The sequence below is a fragment of the Patiria miniata genome, unplaced genomic scaffold, assembly GCF_015706575.1.
Source record: "Patiria miniata isolate m_02_andy unplaced genomic scaffold, ASM1570657v1 HiC_scaffold_22, whole genome shotgun sequence".
NCBI classification, from domain to species: domain Eukaryota; kingdom Metazoa; phylum Echinodermata; class Asteroidea; order Valvatida; family Asterinidae; genus Patiria; species Patiria miniata.
Genome location: NW_024037061.1, coordinates 4,431,649 through 4,452,848, shown reverse-complemented (window position 1 = coordinate 4,452,848; position 21,200 = coordinate 4,431,649). Strand labels below are relative to the sequence as shown.

Genomic DNA, 21,200 nt, shown 5'->3' with positions numbered 1-21,200 from the left:
TGGAACAAAGCCACTTAAAAAATAAGCCGATTTTCAAAGTGACATGACGACTCATGAACTATGCTTCAGCTTCGTGGAAACCCAAGCTACGTCTGCGCCAACTGGAATCAACCACAAACACTATATTTAGACCTTGGGTCTGGTTGCTGGATGGTTATAGTACTTCTTCAAACAGACTTTACAAGAAGCAGCCTTATTACCCCATTCATGTCTTAACGACTCTAGGGATTATTCCTTGAGCGCTAAAATCTGTTGGATTTCGCCAACTTGAATTTGACGGAAAGAAAAAAGCTGTCCAGCGGAAGTAGTTGAGTGAAGCCCGCCACCTGAATCACACGACTTTCTCAATTCCTAAAATGCTGTATCAAACTTTAAATGTTTTTTTCAGAATGTGATATAAAAAATTCCCCAATACTTAGAGGGATTGTATAGCATTATCCCGCGAGAGCAACGAATTTTCTTTTGCGGAGTCTTTGCCTGAAACCAAGTTCCATCATGCCTCCACCGAGTGAAACTCTGGTTCAACTACCGCATATGTCGCATGTCCACCCCGGACTCCGTTACCTGTACGAGCGGGCCGAGTCGGGAGTATTGCCGACCATCACCACCAAGACGGCCCTCAGCCGCTCCACCCAGGAGAAAACGGCACGATACCCGCATGTCAAGAGGGTAGGACCCTACCTACTCGGAAAGACCGTCGGAGAAGGAAGCTTTGCTAAGGTGAAAGAAGCACTTCATAATGTGGTGGGAGAAAAGGTGAGACCAAGCTAGCTTTAAAACTAAGAGACGCCGTGGAATTCCACCACCTGTTAAATTCAGTAGATGTGATGTTGGAAACAGTACAGGGTGAGTAAAAAAAAACGAAACCCAAATGTCGGGACTATTGTTTCAGTGAAGTTATGCATGTAGCACTTTCAAAATCTAGGATATGAAAGTCCAATTCATAAGCTTTCTTTTAGTTTAAAAATCATTCAAATCACTCATGTACTTTTCAAGTTACGGAATTTTAAACACAACCACCGTTTAAGGTTCTGTCCATGGATCACAAAAAAAGTTCAGTGTTATGTAGAACTTCACTAAAACAATAGTTCAGTGTTCTTTCAGCAAAACGAAACAAATCACGTAGGGCAGGGATGTGTGTGAATTGTTTTCGTTTCGCTGAAAGAACGCACACCTTTTTTGTGATCCGTGGACAGAACTTTAAAACGGTGGTTGTGTTCAAAATTTCGTAACTTGAAAAGTACATGAGTGATTTGAATGATTCTTAAACTAAAAAAAAGCTTATGAATTGGACTTTCATATCCTAGATTTTCAAAGTGCTATGTAGAACTTCACTAAAACAATAGTCCCGACATTTGGGTTTCGGGTTTTTTTTTACTTACCCTGTATAGTAAAATGATGTCCTCAAATCTGTACCCTGCTCTGCTGAAAAAAACTGTTTTAATAGTCCCCCCCCCCCCTTTTCATGTAGCAGAACAAAACAGTATGTTAGTTTTGAACGAGAAAGCACTCATTCAACATTGCTTATAATGTTTTTTATTGTTAACATAGGCCTACTGTTAAAATGGGCAATACCTAAAAACGGTTCAATTTCAGGGTGTAATTTGTACTACCCCTGAGCTCTAAATCCTATAGTCTAGATGCAGTAACTATAAATACGTGTATGCAATGATAGCAAATGAACGATTCTGGGGTCCTTTACTGCGGGTATATTTTGACTGAGAGTCCCGTTAAAATTCCAGGGATTGAGCGGTCGTATTGTTCCCTATATTTTGCTCACCAAAAGTGTTTTGTTTTCAGGTGTCACTTTCCACATTTGGAATTTGGCCCAGACAAAACATTATTTTTTGTTTCGAATTTATTTCCAAGACTTGGCACCGCAAGAAAAAGAAATCTCTCTTGTGATCAAAACAATTCAACGCGATAGGAGGTGAATTTATAATAAAAGTGTTGAATAGCCTGCAGGGTATACTGCGGAGCTGTAAAATCTATGAACAATCTTTGTTTGCGTGTTTGTAAATGTCAAGCCAAGCCGATCAAATTCTTTTTATGAGAAATATATTTTATGTTTAACGTGCGGTTTTACAAATTACTAGATTGTTATTACTTCTTGTACTATGTTTTTGATTTACTTTTTTGCTTGGTAGCCATGGTTGGACTATTTATTTTTGCTTTCTTGGAATATTTTGTTTTATTATTTTTTTTAAGTAGGCCTTCATGTAAATAGCTAAAACCATACATCAATCCTATATGGTATTATTAGCAGGAGGCTCAGTTTACCCGTTGGTTTTTTTTTTTTGGTTTTTTTAGTATATATTCTTGAACAAATTGGGGAAGTTTCAACAAACAGCCGCAAACTCCGAGATGTGTTTACAAGAACAGATCCATTAATAATAATTTTTATGATGAATTCCAATGGATATGGCTTTAAATGCCAGATTTTTTTTTAAATAAGATTTTAGGATTTTGCATGGTGGAGTATCGATATAGCTTCGGTTTTTGCCGTTACACCATGTGGTTAATCGTGTCCGACTTTCGCTCAGTATTTAGTTCCGATGAGAACTGTCCTGCTAGTTCAAAAAAGGAACGTGTGCTGCTTATTATCCTACTGTTGCTAAGTACATTGGAAGGTGGACTTCGCAATTATCGTCACTGTGGCTGAGTAATAAGTTTCGACGTTTCGACTATCGTGCTCCCGGCCCCTCTAGTCATCGTCAGGAGAATGCCCACCGCCCTCAATGTTCTTTGCGACAGGGTGACCGTAAGGTCAGAGCCAAATTTTGCTAAATGCACATAAAAAAATCTGTCAGATTTGTCAAAAATCTGCCAAATTCCCCAGAATTACTCGAAATACACTATGAACACTTAAAATCACATGCAGAATGGTAATATTGACTTAATTAAGGTTCAAATTACATTATAAACAATCTATAGTCACGTAAAGATGTTATGAAATTATCGCGTAAATTTCGGGCAAAACGCAGATCCGGCCATGACGATTGATGAAGTCCATTTCCCAGTTAACCTCAGCACCTAGACCAACCAACCTGTCCCATTATGCAAGGGTTTGTTGAAAGGATTAAAGCTTTTTTAAAAAAAGGTACCATTTTTTGTTCAAATTTGCTGTTTTCCTGTCAAATTACCATTTTTGCAGAATTCTGGCAGAAATCGGCCCAAAAAAATCATTCTGTCAAATTTTCTGTCAAACTCATTTTTTACAAAAATTCTGTCAAAGTAAGCCGAAAATCGGCTAAAACGGTCACCCTGCTTTGCGAAAGTAGATAATAAGCAGGACAAGTTCCCTGTTTTTGAACTAGCAGGACTGTTCTTATTGGAACTAAATACTGAGCGAAAGTAGACACAATTAACCACATGGTATTACCGCAAAAACCGAAGCTATATAAAAACATATTGTTATGAATTTACGGTAAAATATCTCGTTCAACAGGTTGCTGTCAAAATCATCGATAAGAAAGTAGTCCGAGAGGACCCATACCTGCGTAAGAATATGCGACGGGAGGCGAGTTTGCTCCAATCGTTACGTCATCACCCAAACATCATCACACTGTACGAAGTCATGGAGACGGATAACAACTTCTACATGGTAACCTTCCGCATCATATTCTTTTTATGGTATTATGTCATAGACTTCACACATACAGTAACAACAAAATCATGTACGTTGCGAAGCATTAAAAGCGAACCGAACTCTACATGTCGTGAAAGAATTGAACATGGGCGTTGCCAGGATTTTTCTGGGGGGGGGGGGGCAAAGCACACCCCCCCCCCCAGAAATCCCTGTACTTTTCGAACATTACATTTACAGCAATATGACATCGCGCCTTTTTTCTTTCTTTTTTCCCTCCCCCCTTTTTTTTTGAGGGGGGGGGGCTTTTCGGGGGGGGGGAAGCGCCCCCTTGCCCCCCCCCCCTTGCGACGCCAATGAAATGGGGTGAACAGTTCCATTACCTGGTCATTTTCATATTTCCTTTTAAATTTTGAGTAAGTTGTACTCCATCCAATAAAAAGTTCTAATTTTTTTGACTGCTCGATGTCTTTGTTTTCAGATATTAGAACTTTGTACTGGTGGCGCTCTTCTTGATCGCATTTGTAGTGAGAAATGTCTCCTGGAGAAAGAGGCTAGGCGGTACGTGAGGCAGATAGTGTCTGCCGTGGATCACATGCATCAAGCGGGCATCCTCCACAGGTAGGTACCGGTAAAAGACGCAACAATCGTGTTTGTTTAGCCTTTGTTCAAGTCTGTCAGTGTCTGTCACTGATCGTACTATACCAAATAATTTTATTGTAATGTTTGTTCTTTGTACCCAAACAGGGACTTGAAAGTAGAAAACTTACTCCTGGATGGAAACGACAATATCAAGATTATTGGTAATTATTTACACTTTCCATTTCAATCAATTACCACCCCATTGGGCCCGGCTGTTTTTACGGGCCCAAAAGTAAAATATCGCCCCCTTACGGTTTGCCAAGTTTCCAACCATTTGAATGGAAACTCTGACTTGAAATGAGGATAAAATACTGTGTTGACTAAAACTTGTGAGAAAAGAAGGATAAAGCGCCCTCTTGTGGTGGCTGGAGCGCAATCAAAGGAATTCATGTTTTTTGACCAATTGTTGCAGGCTGCGCGAAAAAAACAGAACCAGTCTATTGTGTAGCGCCCTCATGATCTTCAACAATTATAATGCAAGAAGTAAGCGGAGTTAGGCAACACGCTGCCTTTGAAAACTTTTTAAAAAAAAAAGAATCCTTAAGGCCAAAAAAAAAAGTCTCTGGTTTCTGGTCTGCGCGTGCGTCGAAGTAGCCATGCGCGTCGGCAAAATGAAAAAAGTTTTTTTTCAATGAAAGATGATGTCTCAAAACCGCCAAACTCACTGATTTGACTGGAATCCTGCTGCTGCACAATTTTAACGTGTTTTTAGATGGGGTTATGATCGAGAATAAGCTTTATGTGGCCTCTCTGGTCTCCCATAATATTTGCACTGAGTTTAGTCGGGCACCATTTGCAGTCATCAGCCGACATTTGAAGCAAAAACAACAGGTAAAAAAAAAAAAAGCCGCGTCGCCGCACCACTTTTTGTGCAAGCTCCATACCAGAAACCAGAGACTTTTTTTGGCCTAAAGGGATCACCAGAGTTTTTTTTAGATAAACAAAAATTAACAATAATGTTCCTTCCTTGCACAGATTTTGGACTAAGCAACCTGGTTGGAAATGGCCAAGTGAGGGCGGAGTTCCGAGCCACCCAGTGTGGCAGTCCCGCTTACGCTGCGCCAGAGATAATCGCGAATAAAAGATACGGAGCTAAAGTGGATGTATGGAGCATGTATGTACATATAGGCAACATCATTACTGATTTGTCACTTCTTTACTTTTTTATGTTTCGTTTGAATTTTTGTTTTGTGTAGGTTTGAATGTCGATTGATGTGATCGTTGTATATTTTTGAGGTCGGTGCTGCTACATGTTCCATCTATCATATTTTCATTTGGATAATTATCTTGTTTTATACATCTGTTGATTGAGTATTTCTCTGTGTGTTACATGTGTTGGCCGCTTGCCTTTTTGTCCCATTACTAAATGGTCACTTTAGTTCATTGCTCGATTTACCAGTCTGTTTATGATCACTTAGTTAAGTTTCCAGAGCAAACTGATAATTTGCCTGCAGTGTAGGCTTACTGCAGGCCGTGATTAAATCAGTCCGGGAGATGTTAAACGTGGCTGTACGTGATCCACTGTTTACCCTTAAAAAAAAAACTTTTTTGCAGTGTTATTCAGTTATGGGCATTACCTTGGGATTCCAAAGAACCGTCATTGTATTTCCACAAGGCGTATTCTTATTTACATACTGAATCCTTTAAAAACACTACGGGCTTTTAAAGCGAGTGACAATTTACAGTGACTGTCCATTAGAATTCAGTCTTAATGCTGGACTCTCCCCGTGTATTCCTGCTGTGCTAGCTCTGACAGCTTCTCTGCAAGATCTATTTATTGAATGAATTCAGTGGAGAATGTCTCTTTGGCGGGATGCAGATCGCCGCTGAGACAACACTCTTAAGACCCAGATAGATGCGGCAGCCGTGAGATAAAAGAATAAACAGTGTCGCCACCTTTACTGTCATTATATGGCATGGCAACCGCGGTTTGTGTTTACCGAGTAGGAGATAAGACTGAAAATTAATCAGAAAGCCTCATTTGGGAGTTTTGAAGCCCTTAATGAAATAGTCTAAAGTGCTGCATGTTTCACAGACAGAGCCAATATCACATTTGATTCGTGATTCTTGGAGAAATTTCGCAGCGATGTCTTTTTTTATATGCATGTAGTTGATGTTTATTTAGACACGAATATGATTTTACATGCCATGGTGGTATATGGGATCACATGTGAAATATTGAATTCATCGGAAAATGGCAGTCGATCATACTAAGAGAATATGAGGATTTTTTAATACGTTAAAATTACTGGGAATATTTTAAAGTCACGTTCCGGTTAACTTAATTTATTCATGCAAAAAAAAAGATCACACAATAAAGATAATAATACTAAGTTACCCCTTTCAGCCCATTTGATTATGGCAAAAACTGTTCTAACATTTTTTTTATCATCCTCAGTTTCTATAATTGTCAAAAAAACATCCGATAGCTATTAAGTTTGCACGCACATTATTTGATTATCAGAACGAATATTAATTTTGACAATGCTTAGCATGTCCGCTCTAAAACCACTATGCACCGAAGCGTATAAACTCCAAGCCCCGCGTGTACGTCATAATCAAATACCAGCAGCATTGAAGATGTCTCGTACTTCGCTCGTACGTGACGTGTGGACCGAACCTCTTTAGTACCTAGCAATGATTAATTCACGTAGAGTAAACATCGTTATCACCATAATTGCCCCGCATGTGGCACTTGTTTGCAAGTAATCCGGAAATGTGGCCCATCAGATATGCAATCATAGCATACTTGGTATCTCAATGGTTCTCATCAGAACTTCATTACACTTAATCCTATACATGACCTACATCAAATATCCTACACGTTCTAGCTCTCGTATTACAAAATATACGGGTATCGCTATCATTTGCCCTATGGCAATTAAAGTTTTTTTTATGTGTTTCCATAATGACAAAAAAAACCACAACATTAAAACCTGATACACGACACAAACAAACCTATGGGCTTGTGTCTTTTGGCAGACAACTCAAAACGTGCAGTGCAATGTATTATCCCGAAAGTGGATCTGCTGTAAACATTATATTGTATTATTCGATAACAATTTTCCAGGCTTTTGCTGCGATACAAAAGTCCCTTTAAAGCTGCTGTCAGAGGTTCTATATGCAAATAATTATTTAGACGTATCACAAAAATATCAAAAATATGTCACTAATGAAGAGTATCAAATTGCGATTATACCAATCGGTTTAACAAATTATTGATGAAACTTAACATCTGCAGGGCCCAATTTCATAGCGCTGCTTAACAGCCGACTTTGTGCTTACTGAGCCTCCATCTATTTCATAGGGACCGTTAAGCAGTAAGCAGAGCAAAAGCACGCTTAACCCCAGAAGAAAACTTTGCTTAAATCAGTGACGTAACAATAGAAATCTCCATGTGCGCGCATCTGTTAGCATGAAATAGTGCTTAAGCAGCAGCATGATTTTCTGCTATAGTAAGCACAACTTTTTTGCTTACTGTTAAGCAGTGCTATGAAATTGGGCCCTGCAGGTGAATCATTATTAGAAAAGAGACTAATAATTTGTCACATATAGATACATTTGAAAATGCATTTCATTATATCCACATGAATGAAACATAAAAAGCAAATGAGTTGTAAAATTAATTTGTAACCGCTGTTGGTTGTGCGCTTTGCATTACCGTATAACTGCAGCTGTTTGTAATGACGTCATCACGCACGTAAGACGGATGACTGCATCGCGTGGTATATTTTTGGTCACACTTCACGCACACTTCGTCAGTCTCATTACAAGGCTTAATTACATATTTTGTGTCAATCAACTTACACATTTCATCAGCCAGAGTGCCGGCTCGGCATGATGTGACGTCATTGAAACATAGATCATGTTAGATGTCACTGATGCTACATTTGTGTTGAAGTAAATAATCCTGAGCAACACTGTATCACGTCTGCCTAACGTAAAAACGATATCATAAGCTAGTCCAAAAAGGAACGAAATATACAGGTGGTGCAAAGAGAAGGAAACCCACTTTTGACAGCAATTTTCACCTACTTGTTGAGCATATTTCAAAAATTCAATTGAATAGTATTGAAATATTGATCTTGAAACATAAGTGACGAAAAAATATTGCACATGCACATTTTGTCTTTAAAAATTTCATGTGCCAAACCCGTTTGTTTTGAAGAAAAATTTGAAAGCTTTATTTGAAGAAAAAACTACACTAGACTTACACGTGGACAACAGTGATTTTGGTGACTTGTATTAGCATAAATACACTATTTTGCGATATTTCTTTAATTTTTTTTCACCATGTACGTAGGGTTGCGGAGCTATACTTCACTACCTGCGCATTAATTGAAAAAAAAAATCACACAGTTAAAATAAGTTAAGTAGGCCTATTATGTTAAAATTCCTGTCAAAGTGGGTTTCTTTCTTTTGCACCATCCTGTATATTATGTTTTAGTACATTTATGACATTATAATTGTTGCGCAAGAACCAATTGTTGAAATAATAGAGATTTTTGTAGTTTGTCCATCAACATTGCTTTTCTGTGTAGACATAAAAATCGCTAAATTATTAAATGTTGCGATTGAGATCAGCATTTTGTTCCGACTGTTTTATAAGAGGCTATTCGTTAGACTTGATTTGGGATGATCGTCTGAAGACTGTTGCGTATGTTCCTGTAATGCCCCAAGAAGAGAGTGTCTTATCATAGAGCCCATCTAGTCCGTGGCTGTACACGATTTCGCATAATTCCAAGATAACAAGGTTTTATTTTACCGGGGCAAAAGTGAAAGAAAAGTCTTGCTCCTGATAAAAAAAACGCGAGTAGAATCACGTACTGATGTCTTCCCCTCCTTGACTGGGGAAAAATCACTGTTTCCCCCGGCAACATGACGCTGGCGGTGGCGTCTTTAGCGGACCACGATGTTTACGGGAATTCCAGACTATTATTTTTTCTCTATTATTTTGCACCCTCCCGCTCTGAGATTTTTTTTTTTATTAAAGTTCAAAGACTGGGGGTGTTTGCTGGAAATTGGCGCCAAACTTATTGCAGAAAGCACTGTACCATGATGAACCGATAATCCCGCCTTTGAACAGTCTGTTTTTGCTCGGGGGATGATTCTGTTATTTCACATCAGAAAGAAGTCGATGTACTATGCAACATATTATTTGGAAAAGAAATATCATTATTAAATTCAAAATTAGGTGACTTTTTACGGTTTTAAATTGCATTGCCTTCGAAAGCAGTATTAAGTGATAACATCGTTTCCATGACTGTTAGCTCAGTTATGAACTGTTTTAAATGTGGACGTTCTGCCTCATATCACACACCCCTCGGGACAATTTTTCTAATTTTTCTTATATTTTTCTGCCCATCTTTTCCAGTGGAGTGAACACGTTCGCCATGCTAGCTGGATGCCTTCCTTTCACTGTGGAACCGTTTAATATTAAACTTCTCCTGAAGAAAATCAACAGCCGGGAGATGGCAGAGATACCAACACATCTCTCAAATGGTGAGGAATTAGGCTCAAGGAATTGGACGCTTTTAATCTCACCCCCCCCCCCCCCCGCCAAAAAAAAAGTGACGTAAGAAAAACAAAAACTCATAGATGTTAGATAGAGACAATTAAAACCTTAGCCTTGTCCGAATGATCGAGTACTGGACCTTAGCATGCAATCTTTATTTTCAGCTACAGTCCATCATTTGTAATTTGTGCATTTTGTTCGTTTGAAGCAACAAAAGAGTTCAAAATCTAATGAAGGATACTGAGCAACTAACCTGATGAAGTTTCAGCTAAGCTTCAGCTGTACATTCCGAGAAAAACATCATTCTAAGATCTCAATTTCAAATCAAAAGTTACTGAATCATGTTTTGAATTGTTTTGAATTGCAGCTATACGCGACGTCGCGCACTGATCCGACGAATTACAACAACCGCGCGCGCGTGTGCGTCGTTCCAATACTTGTGCGCGCTGCGCTGAATAACAAAACGAACTACTAATTTAAATTTTCCTACGGTGCTTCTTAAGAATCACCGTTGGAAATGCCTTCTTTCGTTGATTACTTCAAAATGACAGCTTCCCAGAAAGAATAATTTCACAGGGAGTTTAGTTCCCTTACTATCTTTCAATAGTTTTTCAACAATAATTACGCCAGTTACTTTTCGGATGGCTGCAAATGATGGACTATAGCTTTAACAGTCTTTGAATGCGGCTAATGGCTTCTGACTAGCGGCCCTTGAACACAGATGTTTACAAATTGGGGAACCGCCAACATAGGGCTGGAGAGCGGATAGCTCAGTTGGTAGAGCACCGGAACGTTAATCCGAAGGTTGCAGGTTCAAGCCCCGCTCCAGTCAATTTCTTTGTTCAACTTTTCAAAAAATCGTAAAAACGAACTGGAAACAAATATAAACTCGAAAAAAAATCTGTTTTCCTTCCAAAAATAGATCTCTTAAAAAAATGTTTCACGAAATAGGCCTATTTCTCGTAAAAACAAACTTGGAAAAAATACATCTCATTAAAACGAATTTAGAAAAAAATGTACCTCACTTTTTCAAAATGTATACTTGATGGCACAATTGGGCGTTCGTACTAGTGAGCTATCGTATAACCGCTTGGAGGTTGGTTAATTCATGCGTGCTGGTCAGTTGCGTCATCGGGTACAGAAACATGTCACAATAACTCTGACAAGCGGACACGCAGGCACTGACCCGTGATGGGATGTGAAGATATTACCCGACAGATATATAAGTTGTCCATCACCCGATAATATCTTTCATCCTGAATTATTTTGGATAGATTTTGACCTGAGATTTTTCACACTTGGTCAATGCACTTTTATTATTTTCTTGTGACATTCTTGCTTCATATATGATAATCAATCAAAGTTTAATGCGTGTTATTAAGTTATTAAGTGCTTCTTATTTGTACATGTATAAACTGAATAATCACTCTCACTGTTGCGTTGTGGAATCTTCATCGATATAGGCCTAAGTTTTTTCCTGTAAAAATTCGTTATGCGAAACAGGAGAAACAGTCCCTTAATTTAGCTCTTTTTTCTCTTCCAAAGATTGTAAGGATTTCATCCGAAGGCTTCTCCACCCAGATCCACGGATGCGATACTCCGTCATTGATACAATGAACCACAGGTGGCTCGCCGAGGACAGGGGCGCCCTCCACCGACCTCGCACTGCGAGCCCGCCCCCTAGCGGCCGCGTGAGTCGCATGGAACTTGAGACCGACATCCTGGAGTACATATGGAGCAACATGGGCTACAACATCAACCACGTGACCAACTCCGTCATCAGTAAGCGAGCTGATGAATATTCAGCCATATACTACCTTCTACTGCGCAAGCGCGACCGACAGCATCGGAAGATGTTGAAGAAACTTGAAGCCGTCGACGAGGGAGCAGGAAGAGACGCAAAGGACTCTGGGATTAGTGGTCCAAAGTTGTATGATGAAGCCGTGAGTAAAGTGCAGTATGAATCATTTACGGGAAAGGAGACATCATAAATCATTCTACATGTATTTGCAGTATACTATCATCTTGCATTTAGTATACGTTATAAGTGGTTCAAGTGCCTGAAGGCACGAAGAAAAAAAACATAATTTATCTTCAAAAGCACCCGCTGAGCCTGCTTAAAGATGTTATTCCCGTGCTAATGTCGAGTTTCATCTCGAATTTGTTTTTTTCAATTACTATTTTCCTAGCAATATAAAGTTATTCACTTCGTAAGTCGAACGAAAAAAAAATCCACCGACGTTTAGTTATCAAATTATGTCTTTACAACATTCGAATTATTTGCTGCAAGACACTAATTTGGATCTTGCAGAGCGGGTTCATTTGTGCGCAGAACGAAAGCCCTTTTCAGAGGGTTGCAGACGCCAAAAATTAAAATAAAGTAGTTATTTTTGTTAAAACTAAATGTATACAAATTGAAAATTCGTTAGGGAAAAATTATTTGTTTGAAGAGAACGGGGAATGCAACTTTAATTTCTGGAGCCTTGGAATTGTGATAATCATTGCCAAGCCATCAGTGACTTGTCAGGCTCTTTGTAACCTGCACCTATCATAACTTGTTTGAGATCGATGGATCAAGACGTGACGTGTGCTGTGCCATATTAAATCGTGACTTTTTAAGTACAGTGACTCGACAATGCATTACGTGCATTGTAGATTCGCAGAGCATTATTTTTCAAGAAGTTTACTAGTTGACGGGAATATTCACTCCCTCGTGGATTTCTTTGTGGTTGTCACATCAATGTGACATTCGATACTTGATTATAATCTCCGACTCGGGATGCTTTTACCGCATCAGATCAGGCGGTCATTCAACGTTCACTATATCGGCCCCCGCCAGCAATTACATTGAAATCAGATTTTATTAAGATGAATGTAACGATTGCATAAAGTGACATACAATTGCGTGACATATGAAATGCTAGGGGGAAAAACGTGGTTTCTTTTTTCTTATCTTTTCCATGTGCAGACGGCTATGGAGCTTGCCGGTCGAAAAAACGGCAGTCTTCATTTCAAAATGGCGCTGTTACTAGAGCAGGAAACAGAAGAGGGCGCCCTCAAGGACCAGAGCAGCACCAAAGGTCAACCTGATGAGGAAACAAATCAGAACGATTTAAAATCCTCTGATGAACCCATGATTACTGAGAAAAACTTGACGTCATCACCAGAAAAGAACAAGGAGAGCACTGTTACGTCATCCAAAGAAGGAATCAACCCAACACACGCCTTACATCGCCAATCTAGAAATACGACACATTATAACATGGAGCAAAAGAGATCCAACTTTCAGTCAAACATGGATGCACTGAAATTGACCAATACAAGAAGCAAAACAACGGAAAAGATTCAAGACGACTGGAGAGATGCATCCAAGAAAGTTACGACAAACACTTCAGATATGCATGTGAACTCCAGAACTGCAGGCAACGGTCGTAGATTTTCCACCGCACACACAGTCAATTTGACATTCAAACAGTCAGATACCCCATCCGAAAACTTTGCTGGTCACTTCAACTACCGCAGTGGGGAGTCGGGAAACCGTAAGAGATTAGTTTTGGCGCCAACGCGTATCACAAAATACGCGCCTATCAGTAAAGTCGTCACCATCCCAACATGGAGACAAGCTGATTCCATTGATTCAGTCAATCTGAACCATTTCATGGATGGCTTGCACATCTCCCCAAGAAACGAGAATTCACGAGGCAAGGACAAAGACCAACCAGATGAAGGCGGCATCAGGACGTCTACACAAACTCACAAAGACGCCAAGAACACCAGGAACACTCGGCAGCCTATGCCGAAAGACTGTGAGATTCTGTCCAAGAGACGTCAACTGAAGATATCTAAACGAAAGAGCATCGATAACCCCTCCCTGAGCCCAAGACGGCCCACCAAGACTCGAAAGCGAACCTCAAGTGACACCAAGCTAGTGGCAAGGCTTCCAGGCAGACCCAAGACTCCAGTAGCATCAGAATCCAAAGCACAAACCAAAAGACAAGGAGCTTTAACGGATCCCAAGCGAAGAGAGTCCCAAGACAAAAACAGGGGTTGCAAACGTAAGAAATCCATCACTAAGAAAGCCAGTACCCCAAGTGACAGCGATGGAGGTTATGTGAAGTGTGAGGAAGATCCTGAGGGCAGAGATGATTCGCAACCTGCTCCGCCCACGCAAGCAGAACTTAAGGCCGCTTCACCTCTGATGAAGAAGGCGTTAGAGAAAACACCGCTACCCAAGGCCCGTTTGACGAACAAAAGAATTGTCTGTAACGCGGTTACAGCTGAAACACTTGTTTGATCTGATTCCTCTTTGATCTCCCTAATAAAAACCGCCTCTATATTGTCATTTACAAAGCTGTATTCAATAAGAATCGCCCGGGCCGATATTAGCTCTTAGAGTTGTTAATTGCATTAGATCGACTGGAGGTGCCTTTGCTGTGCCGATTGCAGTGTTTTAAAATTGACTTATTACCAATTGAAATGCAGTGTGCGTGCGAGTTCTCTTGGCTTCGACGCTTGGTGTGCAATCTCCAGATCAAATTAGCAGTTGACTGTTGTGATAAGGCCTATGTCCTGGCCTATTAAAACTCAAGTACACCCTATGCCATGGGGTTTCACCCAAGTTTTATTATTCGAACGTGTCTTGGTTGGGTTATTGTACAGACCTCTGGCACGGCATCAGTTTTCGTCCTGACGAGTGAGGTATTCTAGCAACCTATCACCAGTAGTACTGTGCTAATAATCAACTCTCTACCGTTTCAATGCCGAGTTTCCTGTTCAAGATTTCCCCGCTTATGACGGCGAGGGCCAAATTCCCGCCCAACCACGAGTAACTAAACCCGTTTCTGTTTTTCCGCGTTTGCCAGGTTTCTCGTCGGTCGGCGTTGTGTTTGTTTTCCATGTGTGTTTAGTTACCGTACAATAATACACCGTAGGCACTCCTATTCAGTGCATTTCATATCCCAAGACAAAGTGTACTTTGTGCAAGTTCATCTTTTTCTTGAGTTACAGATTTAATCATCGCTCCCGCGCGGGCCATTTATATGATGACTGGCGAGGCTACATAAACATCTGTGGTTATTTTAATCATTGTATCCAAGCACGGGGGAAACAGATCTTTGAAAGTGTCGTGAAAACATCTTGGAACTTGCAGATTTGGTATTTGTAAAAAGACATTCAGTAATGCGAAAACTATTTTCATATTCAATGTAACTTTATCCCGGTTTGGTTATCGGGAAACTTTGTTTTATTCAATCCGAACCGTCTTAATATAAGTTTCAGATTAAGTGATGTACCTGCTGAAGTTTTGGGACCTCGGGTACCCAAACCTCTCTGAAATTTAAATTTCAGTGGATTTTAAAATCCTGTAGAAACCGGCTTTGGAATCCACTACCCTTGCTCTCAGCGCGCTGGATATCTTTGTGCGTTCACAGCTGAGGACATCTTGGGTCGAGGTTGAGGTAAAAACTCTGATAACGATCTTGTTATAATCCGCTCTCCTTGTTTTCTGTCGTCATTGAGAAAAAACGGATTAAGGTCAGGGTGCCGGTGGTGGACTGTTCTACTGAAAAGCCTCCTTTGCAAAAAAAAAACATTTTTAAAGTGTGGCTTTTGATATACGCAAGTTGCTTATATAAAGGCATTCTGAGAACAATGGCTACTATTAAGTTATGAACACTGTTTGTGTGGATGCGTCAGAAAAGTTAATTTTCGGATTTCATTATTTCGAATTTTTTGTGAATAAAATTTTTCAGAGATTAACATTTATAAGTGCTATTTTAAACCACAGGTTGGGAAAAAGTTCAAGTTGGCGCACTAAAGGTTGGAGATTTTGTTATGAAATCAGTGTTGACCAAAGAAACAAATAAAGAAATGTCTGCATGTAAAAGATTACAAGATTAATCTTATTCTTGTATTTCTTCATGGTTTATGTTATACTGCTCGTCGCCTGAATTCACATTACTGTAACATTCTAGATCGCGATAAGCCATCTAACATCTTCATCTCACGAGTCTGTCTGTGTGGTGATGTCATTCTCCTATACCTGGCTTGAAGTGTATCTCGCACGCACTGTACTTTCCGCCAGAGTGCAACGTTCTCAAAATCGTGCAGCTGGATTCGCTGACTTTCTTGCTTTCCCTTCTTAGGAGAATTTAAGTGGATTCATCTCCCAGTCCTGGTCGTTATGGTTGCTATGGCAATGGTAGGTCATTTTTTTATGAAAACTAAGTCATTTAGTTTCCTGATAAAAAAAAACGTTGAAAGCTGCAAGACGCCGGTTGAGAATACCTCAGAACTCGCTTAAGTCTTTTTAAATTGTTCGATCATTTTCGAGATTTAAAAAGGCACTCTAGTTCTAACTGTAATTTCAAACTGCTTGAATTTCGAGTTGGTACTCTGATGGGTAAGATTTCAATGTTCATTGGATGATATATTGTATCTCATTCCGAATGCATGTTGTATGTTTGACACTACTTCAGTACATAGTCATGGTATATCTAGCCTCCTTACTGCCAAAGTGAAGTGGCCATGTTCTTATGGCAATGCCAAGGTATTATTTCAGCTGCCAAGTTGCCGTCCATGACGTCATGATGAGATTGAGATGGCCATATATGGCCAAGGTAAAACCGACACATATTGGGAGAGTGAATCAATACGATCTATGGCAGACACAGTTTTCCTCTCCAAAAACCCTGGGGGAGAAAAATGGCTGGCATTATAATGGGAACAAACATACATTAGGTGGCGTATTGTTACTACGTGACCATGCCCCGTTTCAGAAAGGAAGCGGGCAAATATCGCGATATATTACCTAATCTCGAAGACAATAAATTCCGAATTCGGGAGGAATATGGGAGGTGCTGCCATTGCGAGTGCGAGCACGAATTGTCAAGAAGAGAGTAGGAGAGGAAATCAGTCATTAATCTGGCCAACAAACACGTAGGGTAGAGGTAAACATAATTAAGTTTCCAACGAACGGGGCCGGGAAGACAGGGCAAAATCATGACAAATTCGATAGTCGCTATGTGGCGATGACGAACACTGTACGAGAATGCATGCGCGAGAACAGAGGAGACCGAGTCGACGCTGAATTGGGGTACTGGTGGCTGCGGGAAATAGGCGAAGAGCCAAGGGGAAAATGGATGAGTTAATTAAGACGAAAATGCAGAAGTCACTTAAAAAAAGTAGCAGTGATTGGCATAAAGATATTGACGATTGCATGAAAAGAGCAAGCGGTAAAGAATAGAAATCAATGAAATGCACTTAACACAAAAACTAGGTAAAAGATTGCAAAAGAGTACCTCATTCAAAGTTACGGTGTATCAAGTTGGTTATACAGTCCGGGGCTTAGTAAGACACGAATGTTTTTATCATTCTCAAGACGTATCTAAAGGTAAAGATTTTATCATCATACATGTATCGCGTGACAATGCCAAATGAAAAACCGTTAATGATGAAAGGGAAAATCGTTTTGTTTTTAGGAAATAATATCCATCTGATTTCAACGTTGGCAAATGAAGCTTTTATTGAATAGCGTATATATTTTGCCGCGCGTTGCGCCATTTGCGCGCTGTCACTTCGCAAATGGTGTTCATTTCTAGAAATGTGTTGACATCGCTCCCGGACAAAACCAGCAAATCAAGTCCGTGACTTATAAGGCACGTATAGAGATATCTAACTGCACTTGAAAAATATGACATGTCAGTTTTGTCAGGTTTGATGCTAATTTCAGCTAAACCTTTCAACACTCTAAGTTGGCTTCTGCACTTCCAACCCGGGGTCTGTCGGCGTCGTTCAAGGGTCGATTACCAACACGACTTGCAACCGAGACAAGGTACTTTAGTACGACTTATTATTTTTGCGCCTTGGGGATGCATATTATACAATGATATGACCTCTCATCTTCATTTTCTTTCTCAGGTTTTCCAGAGTGTAAGCCTTTAGGCAGGATGGGAATTTAGAATTACAGATAAAGCAGGCCATAAATGAAGATGATGTGACATAATCAGCTTATCATTAAAATAGTTCACATTAAAATACGATTATGACTTTTCCTCATAGCGTCTTGTATCGCTTGGTTTATACGCTCTCAAAAACTGTCGCCGACTGGACTAAGCTATACATACTAGTCTCGGCATAGTCTCATCTGTTGCTAGAATACAGACCAAGGAAGGAAGAACCGATACAATCACTAATTAAAGGCTGATATATTGACAAGTTTGATATATTGATAAGAATATTGAGAGTCTCTCAAAAATGTCTAGTGTATAGAACGACGCAAACATTGGCACTAAAGCGAAAGGTTTGAGCATGGCTGCAAATACGAATTGTACAACTTTAATCTTCGTATCAAACCACTCAGGCTACAGGGGAAAGCGGCTTCATTCTCTTTCAATTAATATGAGGTTGAATAAGAAAACGGGCGGGGGGGGGGGGGGGAGGGATTGGAGTCTGTCACATCCGGAACACCGTAACGGGGCTCTACCAACGAATTACGCTCAATCTTCATGATACAAGAACGATATACAGAGTGATTAAAAAAGTGTCTGAACCATTTTTTAAAATGAGGTTCTGTATGTAGCACTTTCAAAATCGAGGATATGAAAGCCCAATTAATAAGCTTTCTTTTAGTACAAGGAACATTTAAATCACTCATGTACTTTTCAAGTTAACATACATCCCTATGAGAATTGTTTTCGTTTTGCTGATCCGTGGACAGAAAATTAAAACGGTGGTTGTGTTTAAACTTCCGTAACTTGAAAAGTACATGAGTGGTGTGAATGATTATAGTACTAAAAGAAAGCTTATTAATATGGCTTTCATATCCTAGATTTTAAAAGTGCTACATGCACAGATACTTGGTCCTGCCATATGGGTATTGTTTTTCTTTACTGACCCTGTAGACGTAAGACGATACATGCATTTCTATCCCATTTTATGAACGCTTGGATATTATAAGCTTTTAGTGTCAACAAAACGACATGTTGTGACAAAGAATTCGTATCCACGGTTCAAACATGAAAGTGGGGCACGGTGAATACAAGCGGAACCAAAGAAGGATATCTATTTGGACAAAAAAATAGCCAAAATATTTTTGAAAAACAGTCTGCTGAATTTATCACCCGAACTCGCTGCAAGAGAAAACAACGGACAAGGAGTTTTTCAAGATCTCTCTATTCATGAATTATTGAGGTCTGCAGCTAGGCCTCTCGAAATGTCGCCTTTGGTACGAATGATTACCGTTAGTCAACATTCGCGACCGAGCCCCGCTGCTATATTTATTACAAAATGACACTTCTTGCACTTAAGGCGTTCTTGGAGACTTCACGTGGAGCTGAAGTAGGGCAAGTCAACACAATGTTCGCGCCAAAATGCACTTATGCGATTTTCTTCTGTTTACTAAAATAATTGTCGGTATACCAGCGACTCCCTAGATCCGGTATATGCTTTCTCCTCAGCGTAACGGATTACAATGCTTTGCAAATCGAATTGTATAAATCTAAGAAACCAATACGAGAATATAGTGAATTATTGGGATTTTTGGGGCTTACCCCGGAAGCTTAAACAGCGAATGCAATCGATTTTCCCTGGAGCAAATATCCATTCCTCTGAACTGTACAGGGTAAGTAAAAAAAAAAAAAATGTCGGGACCATTGTTTTAGGAAAGTTCTGCACGTAGCACTTTCAAAATCTAGGATATGGAAGCCCAATTCATAAGCTTTTTTTTAAGTACAAGAATCATTCAAATCACTTTCAAACACAACTTCACCGTTTTCAAGTTCTGTCCACGGATCACAAAAAAAAGTGTGCGTTCTTTCAGCAAAACGCAACAATTCACACACATCCTTATGTGATTTGTTTTCGTTTTGCTGAAAGAACACTGAACTTTTTTGTGATCCGTGGGCAGAACCTTAAAACGGCGGTTGTGTTTAAAACTCCGTAACCTAAAAAGTACATGAGTGATTTGAATGATTCTTATGCTAAAAGAAAGCTTATGAATTGGGCTTTCATGTCCTAGATTTTGAAAGTGTTACATGCAGAACTTCACTGAAACAATGGTCCCGACATTTGGGTTTCGTGGGTTTTTTTTTACTCACCCTGTATATTTCCTAATTAATTATACACCCTTTTTATTTAAAATATCCATTTCCTTTTAACAAAGTCCATGCTACTCCTGGTAAATGTGAGTGACGTTGATGTGATGTCTACTCGCGCACATTTACCAGTTAAGGGATTTTCTCTACATGTATAATAACCCAAAATCTAGCTCATTGAAAAAAATCTGCCTAAAAATTGCTCTCTGTCCATTATTAACGAAGTAATAATGGTCACGTTGATCTATTTTGAGCACATATCAAGCTGGTATGGTAATGTCCAGTAAAGTAAATTATCCTCGCTTGAGCTTCCTTTCATAAAAAAAAGTGCATACACAATAACTGCCATCTGAGTAGAGGAGAGATGTTTTTATCAACCAGATTTGCAAGGCAGGTGAACTGAGTATCGACCCAACGTGCAGTGCCGTACACGACTGTAAACCCTTCTCCGATACTTTTTTTATCATCGATAAGCCTGCAGTATATCAGTGTGACCTATTTCCGTTTTGGCTATTTTTTTCTTTTTAAATTTCCTCTCAATCTTCGGAGGTGTGAACGACCTGCAGCATTCCTATAGCTGTGACCTGTGGATAGACAACCGAGAAGGAACTTTCTCCGAAGCTGAGATCTTTTTTTCCTCGGCGTAAAGAGAGAGGTTTGGTGTAGCTGGAGGTACCGACACGGCATGCAGTTTATACAATTCAGAAATTCACCCATGCAGAATAGTGACATGAGGGTATGGACGTGCTGCCAACGCGACAGCTTCAGAGTGATATTAAATTGAGTGTTGTAGCCTTACGAAGCTCGTTTGACCAGGAGAAAAAAGAAGCACACTAAAATCCACACTAGTGCTTTGGGGATAAACTTTTTTATTGGTTAACTTCACGTAAAAGGTGGTAAGGTACTTCTGTAAATATCTTTTAAAAATAAGAATTGTGAAATGAAATGTGTCCCCATTGATATGTTTTGTATGTTTCCTACATTTAACTACACAAAGGCGACGGAGGAAGCATAAAATAGGTGTAAAGCAGAAACACGCTGAAATGTCTTACAATCTTGAGTTTGACAGGGACTCGATTGGCTGGCGTCTAATCACGTGTCCGTGCCTAAACTACCAATGAAAGACCCACCTCTTGAAAACAGGACGTATCTACATAACGTGGTGCACAGTCTCACAATAATTGGCCAGTTTGATTATTGTGGTGAATCATGGAGGCTTCCTCCAAAAACGGTGAACCCAGGAGAGAATGGTTGGCCACAGAAGCCCTTTATGATGCTGCCTGAGGATATTAAACTTGTATTTACAGAAGTAAACCTTGTTTGGTGAAAAATAAGAATCATATAAATCAAACTAGGTTTTGCCCTT

General features: G+C 39.7%; 1 protein-coding gene across 1 annotated transcript; it reads left to right on the top strand.

The window, feature by feature from the left end:
• Nucleotides 1-231: 231 nt before the first annotated feature.
• Nucleotides 232-15,635, top strand: LOC119730554 (serine/threonine-protein kinase MARK2-like). The gene is made up of 8 exons (XM_038203529.1): nucleotides 232-756; nucleotides 3,449-3,604; nucleotides 4,068-4,207; nucleotides 4,334-4,389; nucleotides 5,204-5,342; nucleotides 9,603-9,730; nucleotides 11,289-11,686; nucleotides 12,712-15,635. The coding sequence occupies exons 1-8, from the start codon at nucleotides 496-498 to the stop codon at nucleotides 14,035-14,037; spliced, it is 2,604 nt and encodes an 867-aa protein (XP_038059457.1). The 5' UTR covers nucleotides 232-495; the 3' UTR covers nucleotides 14,038-15,635.
• Nucleotides 15,636-21,200: the final 5,565 nt, after the last annotated feature.